This window comes from Curcuma longa, chromosome 5 (assembly GCF_044706935.1).
Source record: "Curcuma longa cultivar G26 ecotype Majalengka, Jawa Barat chromosome 5, ITB_CL_G26_1.1, whole genome shotgun sequence".
Classification (NCBI taxonomy): domain Eukaryota; kingdom Viridiplantae; phylum Streptophyta; class Magnoliopsida; order Zingiberales; family Zingiberaceae; genus Curcuma; species Curcuma longa.
Window position 1 is genome coordinate 5250088 of NC_133865.1, and position 22067 is coordinate 5272154.

General features: G+C 35.8%; 3 protein-coding genes across 3 annotated transcripts in view; 2 read left to right on the forward strand and 1 right to left on the reverse strand.

The window, feature by feature from the left end:
• LOC141829398 (PH, RCC1 and FYVE domains-containing protein 1-like) overlaps positions 1-3473 on the reverse strand; it is a 52943-nt gene extending 49470 nt beyond the window's left edge. The window contains exons 1-2 of the mRNA XM_074716858.1: positions 3092-3473; positions 1330-1416 (exon numbers count right to left, since the gene is read on the reverse strand). Of these exons, the coding sequence (XP_074572959.1) occupies positions 1330-1416; positions 3092-3139 (135 nt within the window). The 5' untranslated portion in view covers positions 3140-3473. The remainder of the gene's footprint in view (positions 1-1329; positions 1417-3091) is intronic.
• A 4281-nt stretch (positions 3474-7754) lies between these two features.
• Positions 7755-9834, forward strand: LOC141830136 (protein YIP4b-like). The gene is made up of 3 exons (XM_074717622.1): positions 7755-8316; positions 9192-9266; positions 9386-9834. Exons 1-3 carry the CDS (start codon positions 7828-7830, stop codon positions 9644-9646), a joined length of 825 nt encoding a protein of 274 aa, XP_074573723.1. The 5' UTR covers positions 7755-7827; the 3' UTR covers positions 9647-9834.
• A 3926-nt stretch (positions 9835-13760) lies between these two features.
• Positions 13761-15718, forward strand: LOC141829502 (premnaspirodiene oxygenase-like). Its single transcript, XM_074716991.1, has 2 exons — positions 13761-14811; positions 14908-15718. The coding sequence occupies exons 1-2, from the start codon at positions 13927-13929 to the stop codon at positions 15535-15537; spliced, it is 1515 nt and encodes a 504-aa protein (XP_074573092.1). The 5' UTR covers positions 13761-13926; the 3' UTR covers positions 15538-15718.
• Positions 15719-22067: the final 6349 nt, after the last annotated feature.

A 22067-nucleotide genomic window follows, 5' to 3' on the forward strand; every position in this document is an offset into this window, starting at 1 on the left:
CATCGGCTACAAACATTGGAGATGTTCCCTTATCACCTATGTTACATCTATTTTCAATATGTTATATCCCTAAGTTTCCATTGAATTTATTATCTATTAGTAGACTTACTAGATTATTAAATTGTTCTATCACTTTTAATGTCACTCTATTTAGGATTTGAAGACAAACAAGGTAATTAGCATGTGTTGTATCAGTTGAATGTGCCTCCATTGTTTTTGGTTGTTTTAGCCACACCTTTCCCTCTTCAGACTCAACCACCTTGACCACTCCTCACTTCCAAACTTAATGCAGATGATTTCGAATATATCCAATTCTCAAGTGGCAATGATGAAACTATTAGTGCACTTCATCCCATCTATGTACTTTAACTAGGGCTTCAACCTATGAATCAAATGATACACTCTTGACCCATGATCATGGCTATAGTGTACACCCAATAAAAATGATTATATTTTATGATAAACTTGAAAGCTTGTAAATCTAAATTGTTATTCTTATTTGGATAAACTCTGACTGGCCTTGTTTTTAACCTCCCTCCAACACAGATTAGTTGTTGAGGTGGATTACCAATTCTAGTTTATTTCTTAAAGTGGCTCCAAGATACTTAAGGACTCGTGTGGGATACGAGCATTAACTTTCTTATAGTTGTTCATTTATGTAGCTTTTGACATAGTTTATTCCATAGATTAATTTGTGTTTTTGTTTACATATGGAAAGCTTTTATTGTTGGAATCAATGTCTTTGTTAAAAGGATGAAATATATAATTGCAATACCTTTGTTTCTCAGACATGTTTCTTTACTTTATTGTCGAGTTGGATTGTACAATGTGAATTGTCATGATATTGATGAGTCTTTCCTTTTTGTAGAATGGAATGTCTTTGAGTTCTGACACCCCTTTCCACAATGGTTACAATACATAGCTACAATGAGTTGTTATTGTGGTACTATGAACCTTATCTCCTCTAATATATAAAAAGGAATACTTAATAAAATTATATCATTTTTTTACTTTCTTCCTATAATCCTTACACTTACATTACAACATTAATTTATAATGCAATTATGCTTGTTTATGATAGAAAATTGATTATACCGATGCGTATCAGTCAACATCTTCAGAATATGAAACTGGAATCCAGTGAGATAGAGATGCGACATTTACAAATCTAAGTCCTATAGGAAATTGTATACACTATATACTCAAACATTAGTCACATATGTACATGAACTAAAGAAGTTATACAATTACATCAGGGCAAAGACACAATCATGTACAATGAAATGTTTGAAGTTTTTCTTTTGAAAGGCAGGTTTAAAGCAAACTCACATTGGATAGTCGGAACAGGTAGAACTTTGGCTTCCCCTTGCGACCATACTTAAGTAATTGTGTGCCCTTTTTCAATGCGATCAGTATCTATGAAGAGAAACAATAGTTGAAACATAGAGACAATTACTTGCTATATATGATTTTTACTAGTGCATTAGATAAGTAATACATCAAATTTGTTTCAGTAGAGGCATATAACACAGTGATACAGTACATGGTAAGATGAAAGAAAAAAGGAGTGATGAAAGAAGAAGAGGCAAGGATATGAAAGAACCCAAGACAAAATAATAATGTGTTTACATACTGACTTGAAATCATTTCTTTAATATCTCGTTACATAAATATGTTATAAAACATGCAAGTAAACAAAATAGCATTGCCACCTCACCATTTTCAAATCATTAATAAAAATAGTCGAATTGTTCAATATTCCATCACATTCTTCCATCTTTCTTCATCAAAATTTCCCAAATAAATCTCTCCTCATGCAAACCTTTTGCATGAATCATAAATATTGCATTAATAAAATATACTAATAACTATTAAATTAAATTGATTAGCAAAATCATAATTATTTTGCAAAAAATATATAATTAATATTAATTTTATATAACTACGATTAATTAACTGACTACAAGTTTTTTTTAAAAACCCTTGTGTGGCTAGGGCATAACTAATTAATAATCTCAACGTGAAAACCTACATCCTTGTAGTTAATGTCTTATCAACCAATATAACTAGCAACACCAAAATGATAGCAAAAGATGTTTGAAAAGCCCAAGAAGTGCATGTCATTAGATGTCATATCATAGTAATAAACCACATAAATAATGAATATTACATTAAATAATCAAACAATTAATAAATCATGATTATTATTTATTAAAATCATATTATACAATAATGAATACCAAGGTTTAAATCTTAAACTATGCTGAAGTTTCAATTTTTGACTGATATATGGTGCCAGTGGCAAATTGGAGGTTGATGGAGGAAGGAAATAAACTAGAAGAACGAGACCTTATATGTGCTGAGTAGTATCGAGTTTTAGTAACTTTTCAATTTTAACAAGAACTGCCTAATTTTTTTTCATGCTAGGTGACTTTAGTCATTGACAAAGATCCCAACAAGAGACAAACAACAACTCTTGCAGTTAAGCAGGAGTGATCCTACGCAAACAATTCTCAGATTTCCTCTAGAAAGCCATTGGTTTGCATCATCACACCCATAGAAATTGTTCAACATGAAACCGCCACTCAGATTTGTTTTCACAAACTATCCATGTTAACTACATCTGCCCGTGCTAATACGCAGCATAACAACTGATAAAATTCACATAGGGGTCATTGTATCAGCAATTAGAATCATGCCCCGCTCGCAAACCTTTTCTGTCACAGCAGTATTAGAGCTTGTCACATCGACCCCTTACAGTGATCAGAATCACCAATTTATAAGAGCTCAAGTCTCCGAAATCATACCAATCGCTAGACTATACCTCATACAAAAATTTCAAACACTTAAGAATAGGTTCTCACTGAGATAAACGACACAATTTTGTAAAGTATTCCAAGTACAAGACTTGCAAAGGAAAACAAAAACATAAAGAAGAAAAAAACAGCGTGCATCCTCTTCACTTCACCGAAAATTATCGGGCGAAAAGCAAGAACGACAGAGTTTCAGCTAAACCTTATCAAAACCAGAATGCACAGACCCAATTTAGGGATAAGGAGTATTATCCTGACAGAAAAAGCGAAGTACACACCTTGTTAATGTCCCGGTCAGCGCTTCCAGAGCCAACGAGATCTGCCATTCCATGTGAAGGTCGCCAACGACGCTGGAACCACTCCTCGGGGTGCTCCCGGAGTTATCCATAGCGGAAACTACGCCGAGCTACCATCGATCCCCGCGGCAACCGACCCCACACGAACCCTAGGATTTCCTCCTCTCGAGAGAAGAAAAAGAAGGCTTCTGCACACAAGGTACCGCTAGACCCCTTCCCGAACAGAAGGGGGCCGGTATACGCAGTACCAACCTCGGCCGAGGAAGTGCAAAACGTAGCGGTTAAGGGAGCAGGAAGCGAGTCGGAGACGGCTACAAGCACGGCGAGTGACCGGCGGAGGAAACTTCGAGGCGGCGTCCGCAAGTCAAAGGCGACGACGCTAGGCAAGGCCGCAAGGGGGCGGTAAAAATGGAGGAAGAAATAAGAAAGGATATTGGGGTAGGCTCACCACCAGGTGCTGGTAAGAAAACGATGACTCGAAGCGGAGGTCTTTCCTACGCCCGCATAATGTAACCGTATATAGTTTCACTGTACCTCAATAATAATATTTATAATTTATTATTATTATTATTATTTTTGGTCCCAAAACTAAATTTTCATTTTTGTAAGAAGATTTTACAAAATATTGACGCGAGATATGTCATAGAGTATTTACTAATGGTATTTTTTTTATTTTTAAAAGGCTATGATTTTCAGAATAATATATTGTGTTTTATTTGTTATTTTAATGCATTACACTACACCTACCGCTACCTAAAAAAATATTAAAAAATTGACTATTGGATGATTGATCCGGCTCCATGGAAGTTTTTTATCGGTCATCAGAGTAAATCAGAAAGTGCATACAGCGGTCAGTCCAGACGTCCAATATCTTTTGATATGCAAATAAGCCCAGACGCCCAAAGGAAAATTTCTGCACGGTCAACATCCTTTGATTGCGCACCTTTGATTGCGTTTCTCATTTGAAGGAAAATTGAACCGCAGGTACTTAGATGACAACCTGATAATTCCAACCACGACACCATTGCCCCAGGGACCACCTATTGCAACCTAACATATTTATACACGATTTTTTGACAATGAATAATATAGAATCGTGATTTAAATATATATAGTAAAATATACTTCAAGATTTTTTAAATTAAAATGTGATTCTGGCCAATGGCGGAGTCCGCCCGGGCGATTTACCCAGGTTGATCCCAAGCTGTAGGTCATGAATCTGTTGTCACCCGGGCTAATCTTCTCATTTTCTCTTTTCTCCTATAATAAATCAGAAATTTTCTCCTTTCTAACATCGTTGAGCCCCCGGGCTACAGCCCGAGTAGGTTTGGCTGTGGCTCCGATCTATTTTCTGCAAGAGTAATGATTCATAGCATGAAAAATACCAACATAAATGTAACATGACATTCACATTGATAGTGGGTCCCACTGCATGTCAGTCAAACTCACTACATGCAATTGTAAGTGTCACTTTTTGCAATATGTTATTGACAAAAATTGAATATATGTATTTGGAAATATATGCACTGATTCTTTAGTTAGGATTTGAATGGGTCTCAATGCCATCGGCACAGTCTGCTGCACTGTGAAAATGTCACTGTGTTGAGTTGGGGGGAGGAGACAGGACAAGGGGGAACACAGAGAATATCTGGCAGCAGCGGCAGCAGCAGCAGCAGCGGAAGCAATCGGATTTGAGGCGACGACGGGTTTTGCTTTGCTCAGCGATCGGCGACGTCTCGTGGCCGTTGCTTTGTTTCGGGAGACACGTTAAAAGGGTGGCAGAGCAGGTGGAAAATCTGCTTTACTTATGAGACGATCAAAGCAAGTACATTGCGAGGAGATTTTGTTGTCTTTCTCTTTTTTGGTTTTTTTTTAACTGTAGTTTGTCTTCGGGGACTACTTTTGCAGACTGGAGCAGAGCATAAAGGTGGCGCCTTCCACGAGGCTGCGTCTGAAATTAAACTAAAGCACTGCACGTAACAATTTTAACGGCAATTTTTGTGTGGCCCAGACAACAGTGAAGGAGAATCTACATGGCTCTGGTGCCGCTGGTTGGCTGCATGTGCGGGGCAAGCAAACGGGCGAGTCCATCGTTGCCTCCAACAGTCAAGGATATATCTGTAGCATGGTTAGGTTAATTCTTGCGAACGGAGCCGTCAATTAGAATGAATTCATCGGATTGAACTAAAATTTTTTTAATTCATTTAAAAATAAACTGTAACATGGTTAATTGGTGTGATGGGACAAAAGTTGAGCATAGTTGATCCTTCAATTATAAAAATGTGGAGGTAAATGATTTTTATTCGAAGTCTCAATAAAATGTATATTAAAAAAACTAATTTCATCGCATTTAAAATTTAAACTCTAAGTATTTTATTATTCATATCTAAAATAGATAAATTATATATTTTTTTATAAATCGTCACAACAAATTTCTTCACAAATGTTAAACTTTAAGTATTTTATTGATTGTTCATTTAATCTTCCAAAATAGATAAATTGTTGTGACAAGAATCTCAATTTTTTTATTGAATAGATAAACATATTGAAAGGATTTGATCATATATATTTCCTATTTTTATTTTTTTTTTTTCTTTTCCTCTATAAATATGAGCACATGGTAAAAAATATGATGTTATAAAAAATTAACTGTTAAGACGGATACCGAGATGCTAAGAGTGTTCAATCTATTTTAGATTTAAAATAAACGTCCAAATGTCACAAATTTATTCATGATGATCCATTTTATTTGCTACAAATTAATATAAATTGGTGGTAATGGTATCATTTGATTAACAATGTTTTATTCTTTCAGATATAAATTGGAAGGAAAAAAATTTGATTTGGGACACATTTATTTTTCTAAAATATTCTTGATAGGCAAGTGTTTGTGACCTCGGGATTATAAAATTGTGACTCTCGGGACATGATTAAGTTGGTTACTGTATTGATGAAAAAAATAATAAATTAAATTAATTAAAAAATAAAAATAAATAAAAATAAATATTGTTATAATATCTAAGATTTGAATCTCAACAAAATTGAAAAAAATATTTAAATCAAAGTTATCAACTATAACTTTTCAATTTACCTTTATAAATGATCATGAAATCAACCGTGTGAAACTGCTGAAGTGATGAATTTTATATTTTATTATAAAAGGGACTATAAAAATTCAATATGTTATTCAACCCTAAAATCATGGCTATCGCAATTTTACGACTAGGAGGAGGGACATATTTTTTTATGGTTCATAGGCGAAGTATGAGAGAAGAAAATAAATCAATTCAATGATTGAGGTTGTAACGAGCAGAGATATATTTTAGAAAATAAAGGTGTCTTTTTAACACTGACGAAGCTAAGAATTATAAAATATCCGAGGTAATAAATTTTTAACAAAAGATCGGTCGAGGATAGAATTATATATTATATATCCAATATGCTATCTGTCTGTGCGTCAGCGTTCGCCATAGAAATTTTTGAAAGTCCGACATAAAAATAATATTATTTTATATTTATTTATTTATATGATTAAGTTATTTAAAATTTTAATTTTAAGATTTAAGGGTCGAATTATAATATTAAATTTAAAAAAATTTAAAATAATAATTTTATTTTTTAATAAAATAATGTATTAAAATAATAATTTCAATAAAATAATTCATTAAAATAATTATTTTAATAAAATAATTTATTAAATTAATATATATAATTTATTATTTTTATTTTTAAATTTTAAAATAAATTATCTCTTTTAAATTTATAAGTATTTAAATAAAGATTTATTAAATTAATTAACTCGATTTTAATTAGGTTTCGATATATGGTATAACTCAGTTTTAAAATCGAAGAATAATCATAAAAAAAATTTCGTTAACATTCAAAATCAAAGAAAATCTTAAGCTATCAAGATAATTATATTCGTGGATTATAACCCATGTACTGATATGATGATCGATGATACTGTATTACTTAAGAATCAATTATAACCTACCACCACCGTGGACCAATAGCTAATCTTAAAAAAATTTAGCATTAACTTAATTCTAATAAATTTATACATATTCTTTCAATTTTATAATAATATAATACATTACTACTTTAATATATTATATAATACGCATCTTCTCAAAATCAATAACTAGCATACGCTACTTTTTTCTATCATGGCTAAGGAGCAGAAGTTGAACTTACATAAGATAATATCCTCTTCTGTCATGATTAACTGTAATTTTTTGATTTATCTAATTACGGATGATTATGAAATCGACTGTATAAGACTGTTGGATGGTAGATTCTACCTGAAGAAGTTAAACTTACAAGTGTTATGAGCGATTAGAGGGTGTAATATTTCTATCGACCAATAAAAACATTTCAAAAGACCATTATTCTACACCATATTAAATATTAAAAAAAATTATAAATGGTATTTTAAAAAATATTTTATTTGAAACAAAAGAAACAGAGCCTCTAGTCGGAGTTCGTAACAGTACATGAATATCACTACGCCTTCGGAGTTCGGAGCCGCGTGAAGACTTTCAGCGGGTCGGGTTTTCCCTTCGTCTTCTGGCGGTTCCCGCAACCCCTTTGTCTCCCTCGTCAAAGTAAATAAAACACAATTATCATTCACTCGTCTGGGTAACTGGATCGGAACCCTCGCTTTGCCCTTCGTCCTGCGACCCTGCGGTCGCGCCGCCCCGCCGTTGTGGCCGGCGAAGATGTCGCACGAGGACACCATCCCCCTCCACCACTCCTCGCAGTCCGACATCGACGAGATCGAGAACCTCTTCAACGCCCCCGTTCACTCCGACACCGTACTCCCCGCCCATCCCCCCAGCCCCACTCGCGCCTCCATCCCCGTTTCCCATTCCCCCACCCCCTTTCCGCCCTACCAGAAGGTGCCACCGTCCTCCTCCCCGCCCCCGGTCGTACCGGCTGTGCCGATCGATGCTGCTCCGGCTGGAAGATCTAGGACCGGCGTCTCTGCAGATGCCTTCGGCTCGCCTGTCAACACGCTAACGGAGCCGGTTTGGGATACCGTGAAGCGGGATCTAGCGAGGATCGTGAGCAATCTGAAGCTGGTAGTATTCCCGAATCCGTTTAGAGAGGATCTGGGAAGGGCACTCAGGGATTGGGATCTTTGGGGGCCCTTCTTCTTCATCGTGTTTCTCGGATTAACTCTTTCTTGGTCTGCATCGGTGAAGAAGGTAACAGCAGATCTCCAGCTCCTGCCTTGATTTGTTTCTAGTTTAATATAATTTTCTTCCTTTGGATATCGATCACGGTATCACGGATTATTGTTGATTTTTTTTGACATTTTTTTAATCACGGACCTTATTTCACTTTTCCTAAAATCATGCTTTCTAGTTTAATAAAATTTATAAAACGAGCACGCTAGCTTATTTCACTTTTCCTAAAATATGCCCAAACGCTATATACCCTCTAAGTCAGCGGGGAGAATCTTTTGCTTTCAGCTAATTTTTCTTCAGAGCAGATCATTGAAAGCAGCCGGTTGGTTGGGTTTGATGGTCTTAAGAGTGTTTCTGATCCTGAAGCTAAATCCCAAGTGGAGTCAGTACCAAAGACTTTATGATACTTGCTGACCGATGTGCTTCATCTCAACAGTCCACTGCTTTTGGATGAGAAATCCATTGTGATACTAGTGGGAGAGATACTAGGGTAAAGTTGTATAGAGCCAGAAGATGAGTATGTGATAAAAGACTTATGCTTTGAACCAGTTTTCTTGAGCCAGGAATGAGTATGTGAGGGAAAGGCTTATGCTTTGAACCAGTTTTCTTGAACTTGCTGACAACAGGTCATCAACAAACAATCTGGGTTGCTCAGATTTTTGCCTTACAGTTGTTTGATCCTTATTCAAAGCTTAAGAGAGTCCATTGAGTTTGCATGCCCCAGTTTTCTGTTTTTTTTTTACTTTCACTTTCTAGCTTTGCTTCTCCTGTTTTGTTTCTCTGTGATTTCTGTCCCTTAAATGATCAATTCTGATGGTTCTCAACATTTTGTTGTTAAAATCTTCTCCTTGGATAAATTGCATATTTTGATGCTTTTGTGCTCATATTTACAGTCGGAAGTCTTTGCTGTTGCATTTGCAATCCTTGCTGCTGGTGCTATTATTTTGACAATGAATGTACTACTTCTGGTGAGCAACCTGGCATGCCTACAATGCCTATTTTTTATTGTTTCAATTTTTTTTCCTTTTTTTGTCCTATAGTTTTGTTTGGTAAATTGGATGGTGATGATATGTTTTTTGTTTATCAGGGTGGCCACATTATCTTCTTCCAAAGTCTGAGTCTTCTTGGCTACTGTCTCTTCCCCCTGGATGTAGGAGCCCTAGTTGGCATGTTGGTAAGCAATGCTATACTTAAGGTAGTGGTGGTCTCCATTACATTGGCATGGAGCTGTTGGGCAGCATATCCTTTCATGAGTGCAGCAGTAAATCCCAGAAGGAAAGCTTTGGCTTTGTATCCTGTTTTCCTTATGTATATATCTGTCGGCTTTTTTATCATTGCAATAGATTAAGACCTCTCACATCTATGCACATAGTGGTCATCAGTTAAACTGCCTTTCATCCAACCACCTAAACGTACTATTAGATAGATTTCCATGACATTGTTCATTTGCCTTACTATTTCAAGGTTGCTAGCACTTTTAGAGACCTCATGTCCTTGCTGGTTGAGTGGAAATCTGCGTTTATTCTATTGGATTCATCATAATGACTTCCTACTTGCAGAATACTCATCACAAATTACCATAAGAATATAATGCTATAATTTTATTCTGTAAACTAAACAATTCATACAATTAGCACCTTGGAAGATTGCATTTGAGTTTTTTTTCTTGATATGCCTGTTTACAGAGGTTTATTATGCTCAGCAGTTTGAATCACTAGTGATTAAATTGATTTCAGTTGCATTCTCATTGACTTTTGGTTTTCATTGCATATTGGCACGGCAAGTGGTTACTTGTTCATGCAGTTAAACTTTTATCTCATTAAGAAACTCCGGTTACTTGTTCTTGTCTCAATTAGAAACTCCTGGACATGTTATCTGGTAACAATCAAGTGTGGCCTCAGCCTTATTTAGCTTCAATTCAACATATTGCCTTTGCGCCAGGACGTGAATCAGTCCAATTCGGTTTCCTATTAGTTTATTTGAATCTAAGCTCTCCTTATGGAAGGCAACTGTTTATGAATTGTTTGGTTGGAGTAGATTTTTATGACCTATATTTCTTTAGAAAAGTAAATATTTAGCTTGTAATTTAATGTTGGCTTGATATTTAATGCCAAAACTGCAAGTTTTATGACGAGTCTTGATTCTTACATGGAAAGTTATCGCTTCTCCATGGATTGTTGTTGACTTTCTTTTCGTCCATCTAGATTCGGACGAAACTAACTTTTCATCCTCTTAAAACATTTTGACTATGAGAACACGAACTCCATCAGCGGCGAACTCCAACTATGAATCCCGAACATCGGAAAAACTGGTGGTTGTGAATTTGCAATAAGGCTGTTAACTTGCGGCAGCCGTGAGCTTGGAGGCTGTGAGTTTGTGCTGTCGCTGTGAACACATGGTGTTTGTGAACTGGCGATCTGGTTTTGCAGCCTGCCTATCTGGCTGTGGCCACTGGAGAATTCCTTTTCCTTCTTTCCTCTTCCTTCCTTCCTTCCTTAAGGATATTTTTTTCATCGTTCATTCCTTTCCATCCTTAAGAATGATTTAAAATATTTCAGTAGTACTATAGATAAGTCTTCCATGTAATCTGATGGTGAAATTGCTAAGTCCAGAGGTAAAGTCGGCATAAAGAATCATCTCTCTCCATTTTTTAGATGTCTGCTAGCAAAAAGACCTTGAACTTCAAAACTGGAACTTACCAAAATCCAGAGGTAAAAAGTACTTTCAGAGTTAGTTCAAGTGTGTCTCTATGTAACAGAGCTTCTAAACTTTTTATGTTTTCTATCAGTAACTCAAAAACATATTGGTAACTTTGTGATAATTGCTCTGTTGATCAATCCATTGGCATGAGGTCAAACAAAAGTTCCATTCCTATATCATCCAAATTTCCGTTTGACCCTCTTAAATCTCTGAATCTGTATATTGAACATTGTTAGCATTATCTATGGATATAGAAGAACAAGAACTGTTACTTGTTAAAGCAACTACCAACCTGAAAAGGCAGTAATGTGACTCCCTTTTTATTGTAATAGCACCAGCTAATCACTTCACTTCAGTAGTACCTTTGATAACTGCAAATGGAAGTTGTTCGTCAGGGCTTTCATAAATGGTTGTAGCCATTCTGCTAAAAACTTTTAGATTTTTAAACTACACGTGTTATTGTTGAAATCTCAGTGCACTGAAAGGCTTGAATTGTCAAAGCGCCCAATCATGGCTTCGTTGCATGCACTTGACAACAACATCCAGACAATATTGACCTGCTTAGTTGCCTCTTGATGACATTTCTATTCGGTACCTCAGTTACTAGAACAAATAGGGAAGGTGAGAGTGAAAGACATTCTATTCGGCACCTTAGTTACTAGAACAAATAGGGAAGGAGAGAGTGAAAGACACTCCATTCGGGACCTCAGTTGCTAGAACAAATAGGGAAGGTGAGAGTGAAATTCCTTGCTTTAGTCCTCTTTTATTTTGAATCCAAGGACGCTATTGACCATTTAGAGGATTAAGTTAGAGTCGTCAAACATGCCAATCTATGATAGGATGAACTAATCCATCAAAAATATATTATATGACGGGGCGGGATGGATCGACATACCAACTTAGCGAGTTGAAAAATCTTTAGTCCAATCCAACCCAACACGGGGTGCGGATCAGGCAAAAATAAAAAAATGTTAAAATTTTTAAATTTGACCAACCCGTGTTGAAATTTTTAATTTTGGATTGCAATTTAGATGAGTCAAGGGCATTAGTCTATTGAGTTTTTTACTTAATTTTAAATTTTGAAGAAATTTTTTTCAACTCGCAGGCCAACTCAAATCCGTCACGGGTTAATCCACGTAGGTCGTGGGCTTAGGCGGATGGATCCACCTTAATTCACCTTAAAATGGGTTGATAAAATTTCAATTCAATCTATTTAAATTATATGGTGGGGTGCGCCAATCTGACGGGTCCAATCCAAATTGACGATTCTAATTACAGTACAAGTTATTGTCACTAGTTTCTCTATCAACATCTTAGATTTTTCATTTCACTGAAGGAAAATGCTCTATAGTATACCGTAGTTGGGAATCGAACTATAGATGTTGCGCCTCTATCACTGCATCGTAGTTTGGGGGCTTCTGCCCCCTTTCCTTGTTGGAATCTATGTTTGTAAAATCGCGATACTACGATCTAGAATATCAAATTGATCTTAGATCGTGCAAGATCATTTTTGCAGTAGAATTAAGAGTAGGATCTGTGGGATTAGAGTAGGATCGAAGTGGGATCAGTAGGATAGGAGAAGAATCGATAGAAGCTCTGAAAGGTCATAACTTTTATTTTGAATTAAATCATGAGATTTAAAATATATCAAATCGAAGCTCGTTTAAAAATCTACAGTTAGTTATTGGGTGAAATTCATAATCGTCTAGTTCCAAATTCAAAAAATATCAATTAAAATCTTTTTACAAGCTTAGAGGATTTTTAATTTTTAATTATCTTTTGAACTATTTTTATAATTTATATTATTTTTCATCCTTTACGGATGAGAGTTAATGTACTAAGATTATTTAAATATTTATTTAGTTATTTTTAAGTTAATTCTTTATTAATAATATTTTATCATTTTTTTTCTAAAATGATGAGCTTTGAATACTTTTGCGGAATCAATATATCTCAATTAGATGATTATTTTCGACGTTCGTGTTTGAATTGAATATTTTAATAGCTTTTGTTATGTAAGTTGGTTTGTTGATCTTTAAATCAAATCATCTTGTGAATCAAGAAAATATTTTTAAGATTGAATACGATTATTATAAATATTTTGGAGTATTATTGTGTTAGTTAGAATGATAGATAAATTATTAGTTAATTTAAATTGATATATGTGATAATATTATTTGTGGGGTCGAATATAGAAGATTATATATATATCTATATATAATTATTAATTTATTTATATATAAATAATTTTTAAACATTATTTTAAATTATTGATTATGTTTTATAAAATTAAAATTTTTTTTATAGATGTTAAGATCAGATTCTTTATATAAAATTATTAATTTATTTATATATAAATAATTTTTTAAAATATTATTTAAATTATTAATTATGTATGATAAATTTTTAAGATTTTTTAATAAGATGGAACTATTCTACCATCCTTTTCGACTGATTCGATTTCCTACCAACTATGATTGGAATGCAAGCCGGTGTTTGCTGATCGGTGACTCGATGTCTCTCGTGAAACTTTTGTATATTCTACACGTGGTTCTTGGCCATCTTCCAGATTCATCTTGGGAAATTTCTTAATCTTGAATTATTTATTTTTTTATGTTTATTTTTTGGAATTCAACTTTTTTAAATTAATAAAATCGTTATACAGCTCAGGAGGCTGCGACCCGGAGACGCCGTAGCCTTTCATCAGCCATGCGGTCAAATCCGCAGACGCCGGAATCATGAAGGCAATGTGGCAAAACGTTGACGGCAGTGGAGGAATGGCACCGACGGAGTCTCCTTCAACATTGTGATGCAGGCTCAGGCTACTAATGATGATTGAAGGCACAATCTCACCAGCTGCTGCTGTATAAATTAAGTCCCGTAAGGCACAGCCAAGCCAAGCCACGGCACATCGAGATTCAATTCAAGATGGAGTTGCAGGTCCCTTCCCTTCCCGTCTTGCTCGCCGGCTTCTTGGTTCTCCTGATAATCGTCAGGAGGCTCTTCAGCTCCCAGCCTAAGCACGCAGGGCCGGAGTTTCCCACTCCCTCAAGGCTGCCCTTCATCGGCAGCATACATCATCTTGTCGGCAAGCTGCCCCACCATGCGCTCCGCGACCTGGCTCGCAAGCACGGGAATGTCATGAAGATCCGCCTCGGCCAATGCGACCAAATCATACTCAGCTCGCGGGAGGGCGCGCAGCAGGTGCTCAAGGCGCAGGACGCCAACTTCGCCTTTCGCCCCGAGTTCACGGCCGCCAAGATCATTGCCTACGGCCAGAGCGACATCGCCTTCTCCAACGGCGAGTACTGGCGCCAGCTGCGCAAGATCTGCGTCATGGAGCTGCTCGGCGCGAAGCGTGTGAAGTCGTTTGTGTCTTTGAGGACGGAGCAGGTCGGTCGTCTCATGAGCGACGTCTGCAACGCGGCTGCCATCGGGCAGCCAGTCAACCTGGGAGCGAGGCTGAACGAGCTAACCAACTCCATCGTGGTCCAAGCTTCGTTTGGGAGAAGGTGCCCGCAACAGAAGAAGTTCATGGAGACCATCAAAGAAGTCATCAAAATGGCTAGCGGATTTAGCGTTGGCGATCTCTTTCCGTCTCTCACGGTTGTTGATACCCTCACTGGATTTAGCACTCAGTTAAAGAGATATCACAAGAAACTAGATGCGATCCTCGATGCGACAATCAAGGAGCATCAGAAGAACCACGATCAAGGTGAAGAGGAGGATCTTATTGACGTTTTACTCAGGGTCAAAGATGACGGCAACCTAGAAGTGCCGATCACATTCGACAACATCAAGGCTGTTGTGATTGTGAGTATTTATACATATATGTGCATGCCTATATATTTCATATATTTATTTATCAAATTTATAATGATTTCTTAATTAATTGGTTGGTTTGAGCAGGATATGTTCGCCGGAGGAACGGAGACAACTGCAAACACCATTGAATGGGCAATGTCTGAGCTCATGTTGCGCCCTTCGACATTAGAGAGAGCTCAAAAGGAGGTGAGAGAAGTTATGAAGGATAAAGGCTATATCGAGGAGACTGATGTCGCACAATTTAAGTATCTCCATGATGTGGTGAAAGAAACTTTAAGGTTGCATCCACCATTCCCCCTCTTGTTTCCACGAGTGGCTCAAGAGACTACTGAAGTTCTTGGCTACACACTTCCTGCTGGAACAAGAGTCCTCATCAACGTTTGGGCACTAGGAAGGGATCCAAGATACTGGAAGGATGCCGAGATGTTTAAGCCGGAGAGATTTGAAGAAGGTGTCCCAAAAGAATTCAAAGGCAATGACTTCGAGTTCTTGCCATTCGGTGCCGGTAGAAGGATGTGTGCAGGCATGACCTTTGGATTGACGACTTTAGAACTGACATTGGCTAAATTTCTGTTCCACTTTGATTGGGCGTTTCCAAAGGGAGTGAAAGCAGAGGACATCGACATGACTGAATCTTTCGGAGCAAGTGCTTCAAGGAAGGTTAATCTTCTCTTAGTTCCTTCACTTCGCTACCCTTTCCCGACCTTGGAGTAACAGTGAAGATCAAGTTACCAGTTGAAGCAATTATCTTTCACAATGATATGTAGACTTTGTCAACAATAATAATGTTCAACGAGAATAATTGAGAGCACCTCTCTGTGATGTAGTTTGGTGCTTTCATAAATTGGATATGCTTAAATATCTAATCCAAATATTTAATTCTCTGTTGTTATTAGCTTCGGTGATTTATTATCATTATTATTAACAAAAAACACTATCAAAATCTTTCATTAAGTTCTCCAACCATATGCAAAAGGAGTTAAATATCCTTCAAGTTTGTTGCATGAGCAACAGAGAAATTCTAATGTGCTGTGCTTCCTGGAATCAACCTCCCCAAAAGAGGCTTTATCCCATTGATTAGAGTTTATCAAGAATTTTATTACACTGCATAAGAAACAGGCCTCCTTCTCCTCCTCCCCCAAAGTCTCTCAAATGTCCTCACACTCCTGAATAAGCCTTCTTCATCCCCTTAGTTCAGCCAACATATTAGTCCTTCTCTTGGCCTTAACCTAGTTATGAAAATTTTTTTACCCAATTGGATTTTTACTAAATCTTGTTCTATCTTTTTAAATCTAGAAACCTTTGACAACATCTTTAAACCATTATATTTTTCATTGAATCTTAAACACAAAGTCGCTACTTTTATCAAGGTTAGTGCCTAATGATAATAGTGGGGTTGTAAATGAGCCAAACCTAATTCAAACGTTCACTTGTTTGATAAGATAACTAAGTCAAATTAAGCCAAACATAAAATGAACTAAGCGATTGAAAAGGTTGTTCAAACTTGACTTAATTTCTTTTTTTATAAGTTTGAGTTTAATTTGTTTAGAGGTCATCGAACTTTAAAATCAAGCTTTTTGATTGTTTAAATTGTTTATATTTTTAAACTTGTTTGATTGAATTATTGAGTTTGATAATATAAATTTATTTGATAATTTTAAAATTTTTTCTTATTTATCAATGTTAATAAAAGTTTATTAATAAACATGGTTCACAAAACTTTGTTACTGAATATCATTCACAAATAATTTACAATATTTATTTATGAACATTAACAAGTTGAATATATATGTTTATGTTTGTTCAATTGATTTAATTAGTTGTTTAAATTTGTTCATTTAATTTATTTTATATATATCAAACGAACATAAACAAACTATTACTAAGCCAAATATTAAATTTGCTCACAAACATTTGATTTATTTATACAACTAGTTCATCGAAATACATTGTATTATTTAACAAACTGATGCAGCAGATAATTATTGAATTCGTTGATTCATGTACAAATATCAAAAATAATCTTTTAAATCCTATTGATTTGAAAGTATAACAGGAAATAAGCCATCAAATTCAATGTTTAAAAATAAACGGCGCAATCTCAAATAATAATATTTGATCAAAAATTAAAAACTTTAAAATAATTAAATATGTATTTAAATATACTCAAGATCCTAATTTGCAAATATCCTTAAAAAAAAAATCTTTTATGATTTTCTTTGAATTTTTTTCAAATAAACATATACTTTGCCTATGTCCTCTCTGCTGAGACGTAAGTTTTTTTTTTTTTTGGCAGTTACATTCACTAAAGTGAATTCCTGAAGGAATAGGCAAGCGCACTCAATGGTGTTGACAGTGAAAGTAGTGGGAGAAGTAGCCAGTTATTAAAATTGTCCATTTACCTTATGATTTATTTTATTATTCTCTCCTTTATTATTAGGGTGCGCCGAAGCAAAGCGGGTAAATCAAAGTGAAGATTTTTGTGAGAGAAAAACATTCAATTCGAGTGGAATTTGATTCGTAAAATCCGGAGGACTTTTTGATTTCATAACGTTCTTCAGACAACAAATATAAGAATCTTCTACTAGATGAAAAGCAGGTTGTCACCCAGGGGTCATGGTACTGCGGTAGGACATCCAAATTGTTACTTAGGCACTCGCGGTTCAATCACCAGCTACGACGTATTTACAGGAATTTTCTTTCAAATGGGGATCGCAATTAAAGGATACTGGGCATCTGGGTTGGCTGTTGTGTGCGCTTTCTGATTTACTCTGGTGATTGATAGAAAATTTCCGTGAGACCGAACCGGTTACCTCCAAAGATTGAGTCAATACGACTAACTGAGATTATCATTTTTTTTTTCTACTAGACGAAATGCAAAAGAGAACAAGTTATTTTTCATATGTATGTGTTCATTAAATTTACATAATGGCCTGTTCAGTATACAATAGTGGTCCTGTGGAAGATGATTATGTGCAATTTACGTTTCTCAAATGATCATGTTCGTGTACAAATATTTATCTTTGATACAGTAGGCACGAACATTTAAATTACTCATGTTTAATTTTAATGATATTCGTCTGCTCCTGATTGAAGAACTGTTTAAGTTCTGCGTGATTTTGATTTAAATACTGTTCATGTTCAAAAAATTCTGATCAGTCACTACAATTTCATGCGAAGAAAAAAATTGAACAGAAATGTCACGTGAAAAAAAAAATCATCATGAACACTAAGAATTGTTCATGTATGAAAATCATGAACAAATAAGTGTTCAGAAGAAAATGAACAGACTCTAATAAGATACTGTTCATGTCGATTTTTTTTTTGATAAACAGTAAGTTTCATGCGGAAACAAATATATCGATTTTTTTAAATGCATAGGATGATTAGCATTTTCTTTAAATAGATTTTTTAAATGCATAAAAAAATTGTTGCATTAGAAAAATTGAAATGTGATATGTATTTTTCTTTTACTGTTTCAATTGGATTAAAATAGAAATGAACTTGAAAACAAATCCATGTTTAGGTAAAAATCTAATTATATTAGTTTTAATGAGGATTGAGTTTGCACTTAAGATTCGGCAACCCACTCAGATTCGATCAGTTGAATTCTACCGAGTGCTTTGACACTTGAGAGTATAATTATCGAGTGGTTTGACACGACTATCGAGTCGTGCCGAGTGGCTTTGATGTGAGGATGTCGAATGAAACTCGAGATGATGAATCTGACTTGGACTCGAATCATATAACTCAAATTTCGATTTCAGAGTTGGTTAAATCTCACTTGGAATCGACACGTATAACTCAAACTCGGGATATCAAAAAGGATGTTCAACGAGCCGAGTGCATACCTATAATGTGCCAAGTGGTTGTTTGGAAGAACAACTCAGACTCAAATTTAAACAACTTGCACTTGGCTGGCTTATAGAATTGGCATTGTTCGTAAATCGAGCAACTCAGGTATGCCGAGTGGGTACTCAGACTCGGTTAATAATGTCATTCAGATTTACCGAGTGGGGATGCTAGCTGAGTTGTCTGAGATGTACCTTCTCGGATTCGACTTTGCCTTAAGGAGTCTGTTTTTGATCGGACTCAGGCAAATGAAGCGCAGTAGCATTTAACTCGGGAGGAGTCGATCACATTTAGACCATTCAAAATTTGGATTCAGTAGTTGATCAGACAGTCAACTGGAATTCCTAAATAATAAGAAAATTTATTTTTTTTATTGTATATGTGTTGTATTAGTTCTATGCATATTTTGAATTTGAATAAATCAGTTTTAATTGGAATAAATCAGTTTTGTTATTGGTTAGTCAGTTTTGTATTGACTTTATTGATTTCAATTTTAAATGGCACGGATGATATACATTATGACTCGTCGTGATGTGCTATGAAACAAACTAAGGAATGCTATCGAGGAGATAATATATGATCCTATTTATGGAGTCAGGACACATTGGGAGGTTTGATAAATTATTCTAGAGTTAGAATCTTCCTATCTTAGATAATTATCGGATTTGGGCTCTGATTTAATTGCTACTGAAATGCCTCAATGAAGTAACACACCATATATGAGAGTGCTATGAAGGGCGCATCATGTATGTGGAGATAAAAAAAGAGCTACTTCATTGTCTATTTCTACGTGGATAGTTATGGATCACCTCTATGAGAGGATCCTGAAGAGATTGAGGTGGAACCAGAAAAGAATCCAAATGTGGATTCAAAGAATCAAAAAGTCGATCTACTTGAGAATGTCTTAGCTGAGTCAAGAAAGATAAGGATTGTGTTGATTACTGTTGCACTAGTGTCTGTCCTAGTGGAAGCAATATTGATCTATCTAGTTTCTTAGAGTTGTTTATATTATGAGTTAGCAGAGTATGTTATGTGTTAACAAACTTGCAAAAAGAGTATTATGTGTTAATAATCTTAAAGTTAATAATGAGTCTATTTAATGATATGTTCATTTCATAATTAGTTCATTTAATGATTAGTTCATTTGATGGAATATGTATTATATAATTGATCAATGTTAATTGATCACTTGATTTTGTATACCAACTCTGATTTACATTGAGTCAAAATTACATATATATGATTTATACTGAATAACTAAATAATATATTTATTTATGGTAGATTATGACTACTAAACATATTATAGCTGAACTCAATAAAGGAGAGAAATAGCATCTCAAGATACAACTGTTAATCAGGTTATGGAAGAATCTGTTGATGGTCCAATAGCACAACACAGACATGATATTGATGTCTATAAGACATGGAAAAAAGAGAACTCTACTACGAAGGACATATTGCTAAGTTCAATAATAGATGACCTAATTTATGAGTGTGAGACATTACCCTCTGCTCATGCTATCTGGGTTATCCTTAGAGAAAAGTACAGTTGTAATATCCTAGCAAATTTTTGAGTTTGGATTACTCAATAAGAAGGGTAAGCTTTAATGGGTTTGGGTTAAGTGGATTCATAATGGAAAAGAGCTCTGTCAAAACAAACGCGATGAGGAGATCCGTCTTACAGAGACGGATCAACCGAAACTAGATCGGCTCGAACCAGAGGTCGTTTGGTTAGTGAACCAAATGAACCGAGATTGAACTAAACTGAACTAAGTTGGTTTGGTTCGTACCGAAAGAGGTTTTAATAAAATAAACTAGACGGAAAGATTCGTCTTGGAAGGATGAATCCAACAAAACTTATTTGGATCAAATCAGAGGTCGTTTGGTTGGTGAACCAAACGAATCAAAGTTGAACCTGGTTCATTACAGTAACCGGTTCAATTGATTTAATAAACCTAGATTTTAATTGGGTTTAGCCGATAAAAACTTAATTAACGGCAGTGATTTAGATTTAATCGGGCGGTTTAGATTTAATCGGGAGGTTACTGTGCATTCCCTATTAAAACCGCGCCGTATCCCTCTTATTCCCTCACGAACCCGACGCCGCTCCTGGCTGCCGCTGCCTCCTTCACCGAAGCCGCGCCGCAGGACCCTAGCCGCAACCCTCCGCCGTCCTCTGCCCGACGCCCAGCTGCCACCTGCTGCATCCTACCGAAGGGGAGACGCCGCACGATCGCCTTGCTGCGATCGCCGTCTCTGCCTGCACCGCGCCTTGCCGTGATCGCCTCCGCCACCACCACCGTCCCCTGCCAGAAGCAACGCCGCCGACCAGCGCCACCACTCTTCTCCCTCAAGCTGTCCGCCGGAGAATTAGGGTTCGCCGTCGCCTCCCTTTGCTCTTCTTCTCCTTCCTCACGGATGCGCCACTATCCTCTGTATTCAGCCGTGCGAGAGGAAATTGGGACCAGAGCTAGCTTGATTTAGGGCTTCGGATTTTGATTTGAGGTAAGCATTCGGTTAGGTCATGTTTGGGATGCAAGCTTGGTTTGATGTGATTACGGAAGTTTTAGGATTTAGGTTCGATTTTGATTAGGAATTATAGCCTCATTTTATTCTCCTTTCCCTTCAAATCCTCCCCTCATGGCCGATTGCCATGATTTTCCTAAGAGATAAAACCTTTAGAAATTGCTAGGTGGAATGTGTATTACCTATCTTTTATTGGCAAGTGCAACTCAATACCTTTTTAGTGTTGACATCAGAAACTGAATTATACATGCAGATACGAAAGAATACACTAGTTATGCCCTAAGACTGAAATTCAATTGGATTAGGTTGTTAATTTTGGCATTAAATTGACATGATTATATTAATTGAACTAGATTAAGGTTGCTAATAACTAACTAAATTTAATTAGATACCTGAGTCGGTCAGTTTGATTTAGATTTGTTAATTGATGTAGTAATAAGTATAGCTTTATTCACTGTTTAATTTAGTTCATTAATTGGTTTAATTAATGTAGTTAAGTAATTAATTTACGGATTTACCTATTAATTAGTTTGGTTAATTAATTAATAGGGGATTAAGATGTGATTAAGGAGGGATTAATTACATAAGTTAATTCGATTAATTTAATTGGGTAAGTAGTGTTAAATCCTTGGATCGGTTGGGTTGGCTTACGATGATCATAGTTGATCCGGTTTAGACTAACTTGGATTAATTAAATCGGGTTAGATTAACCTTAAAATCGACTAGACTTTTCTATGATGGAAAATTTATAAAATATTATATTTAGAAGATGTTTTATTTTGCAGAACCTTAACTTGTTAATCCGGCTGTATCTGAGGGTTCTTAGTACGACGATTCGTCAATCAGGTGGGTAATCCCTGTGTT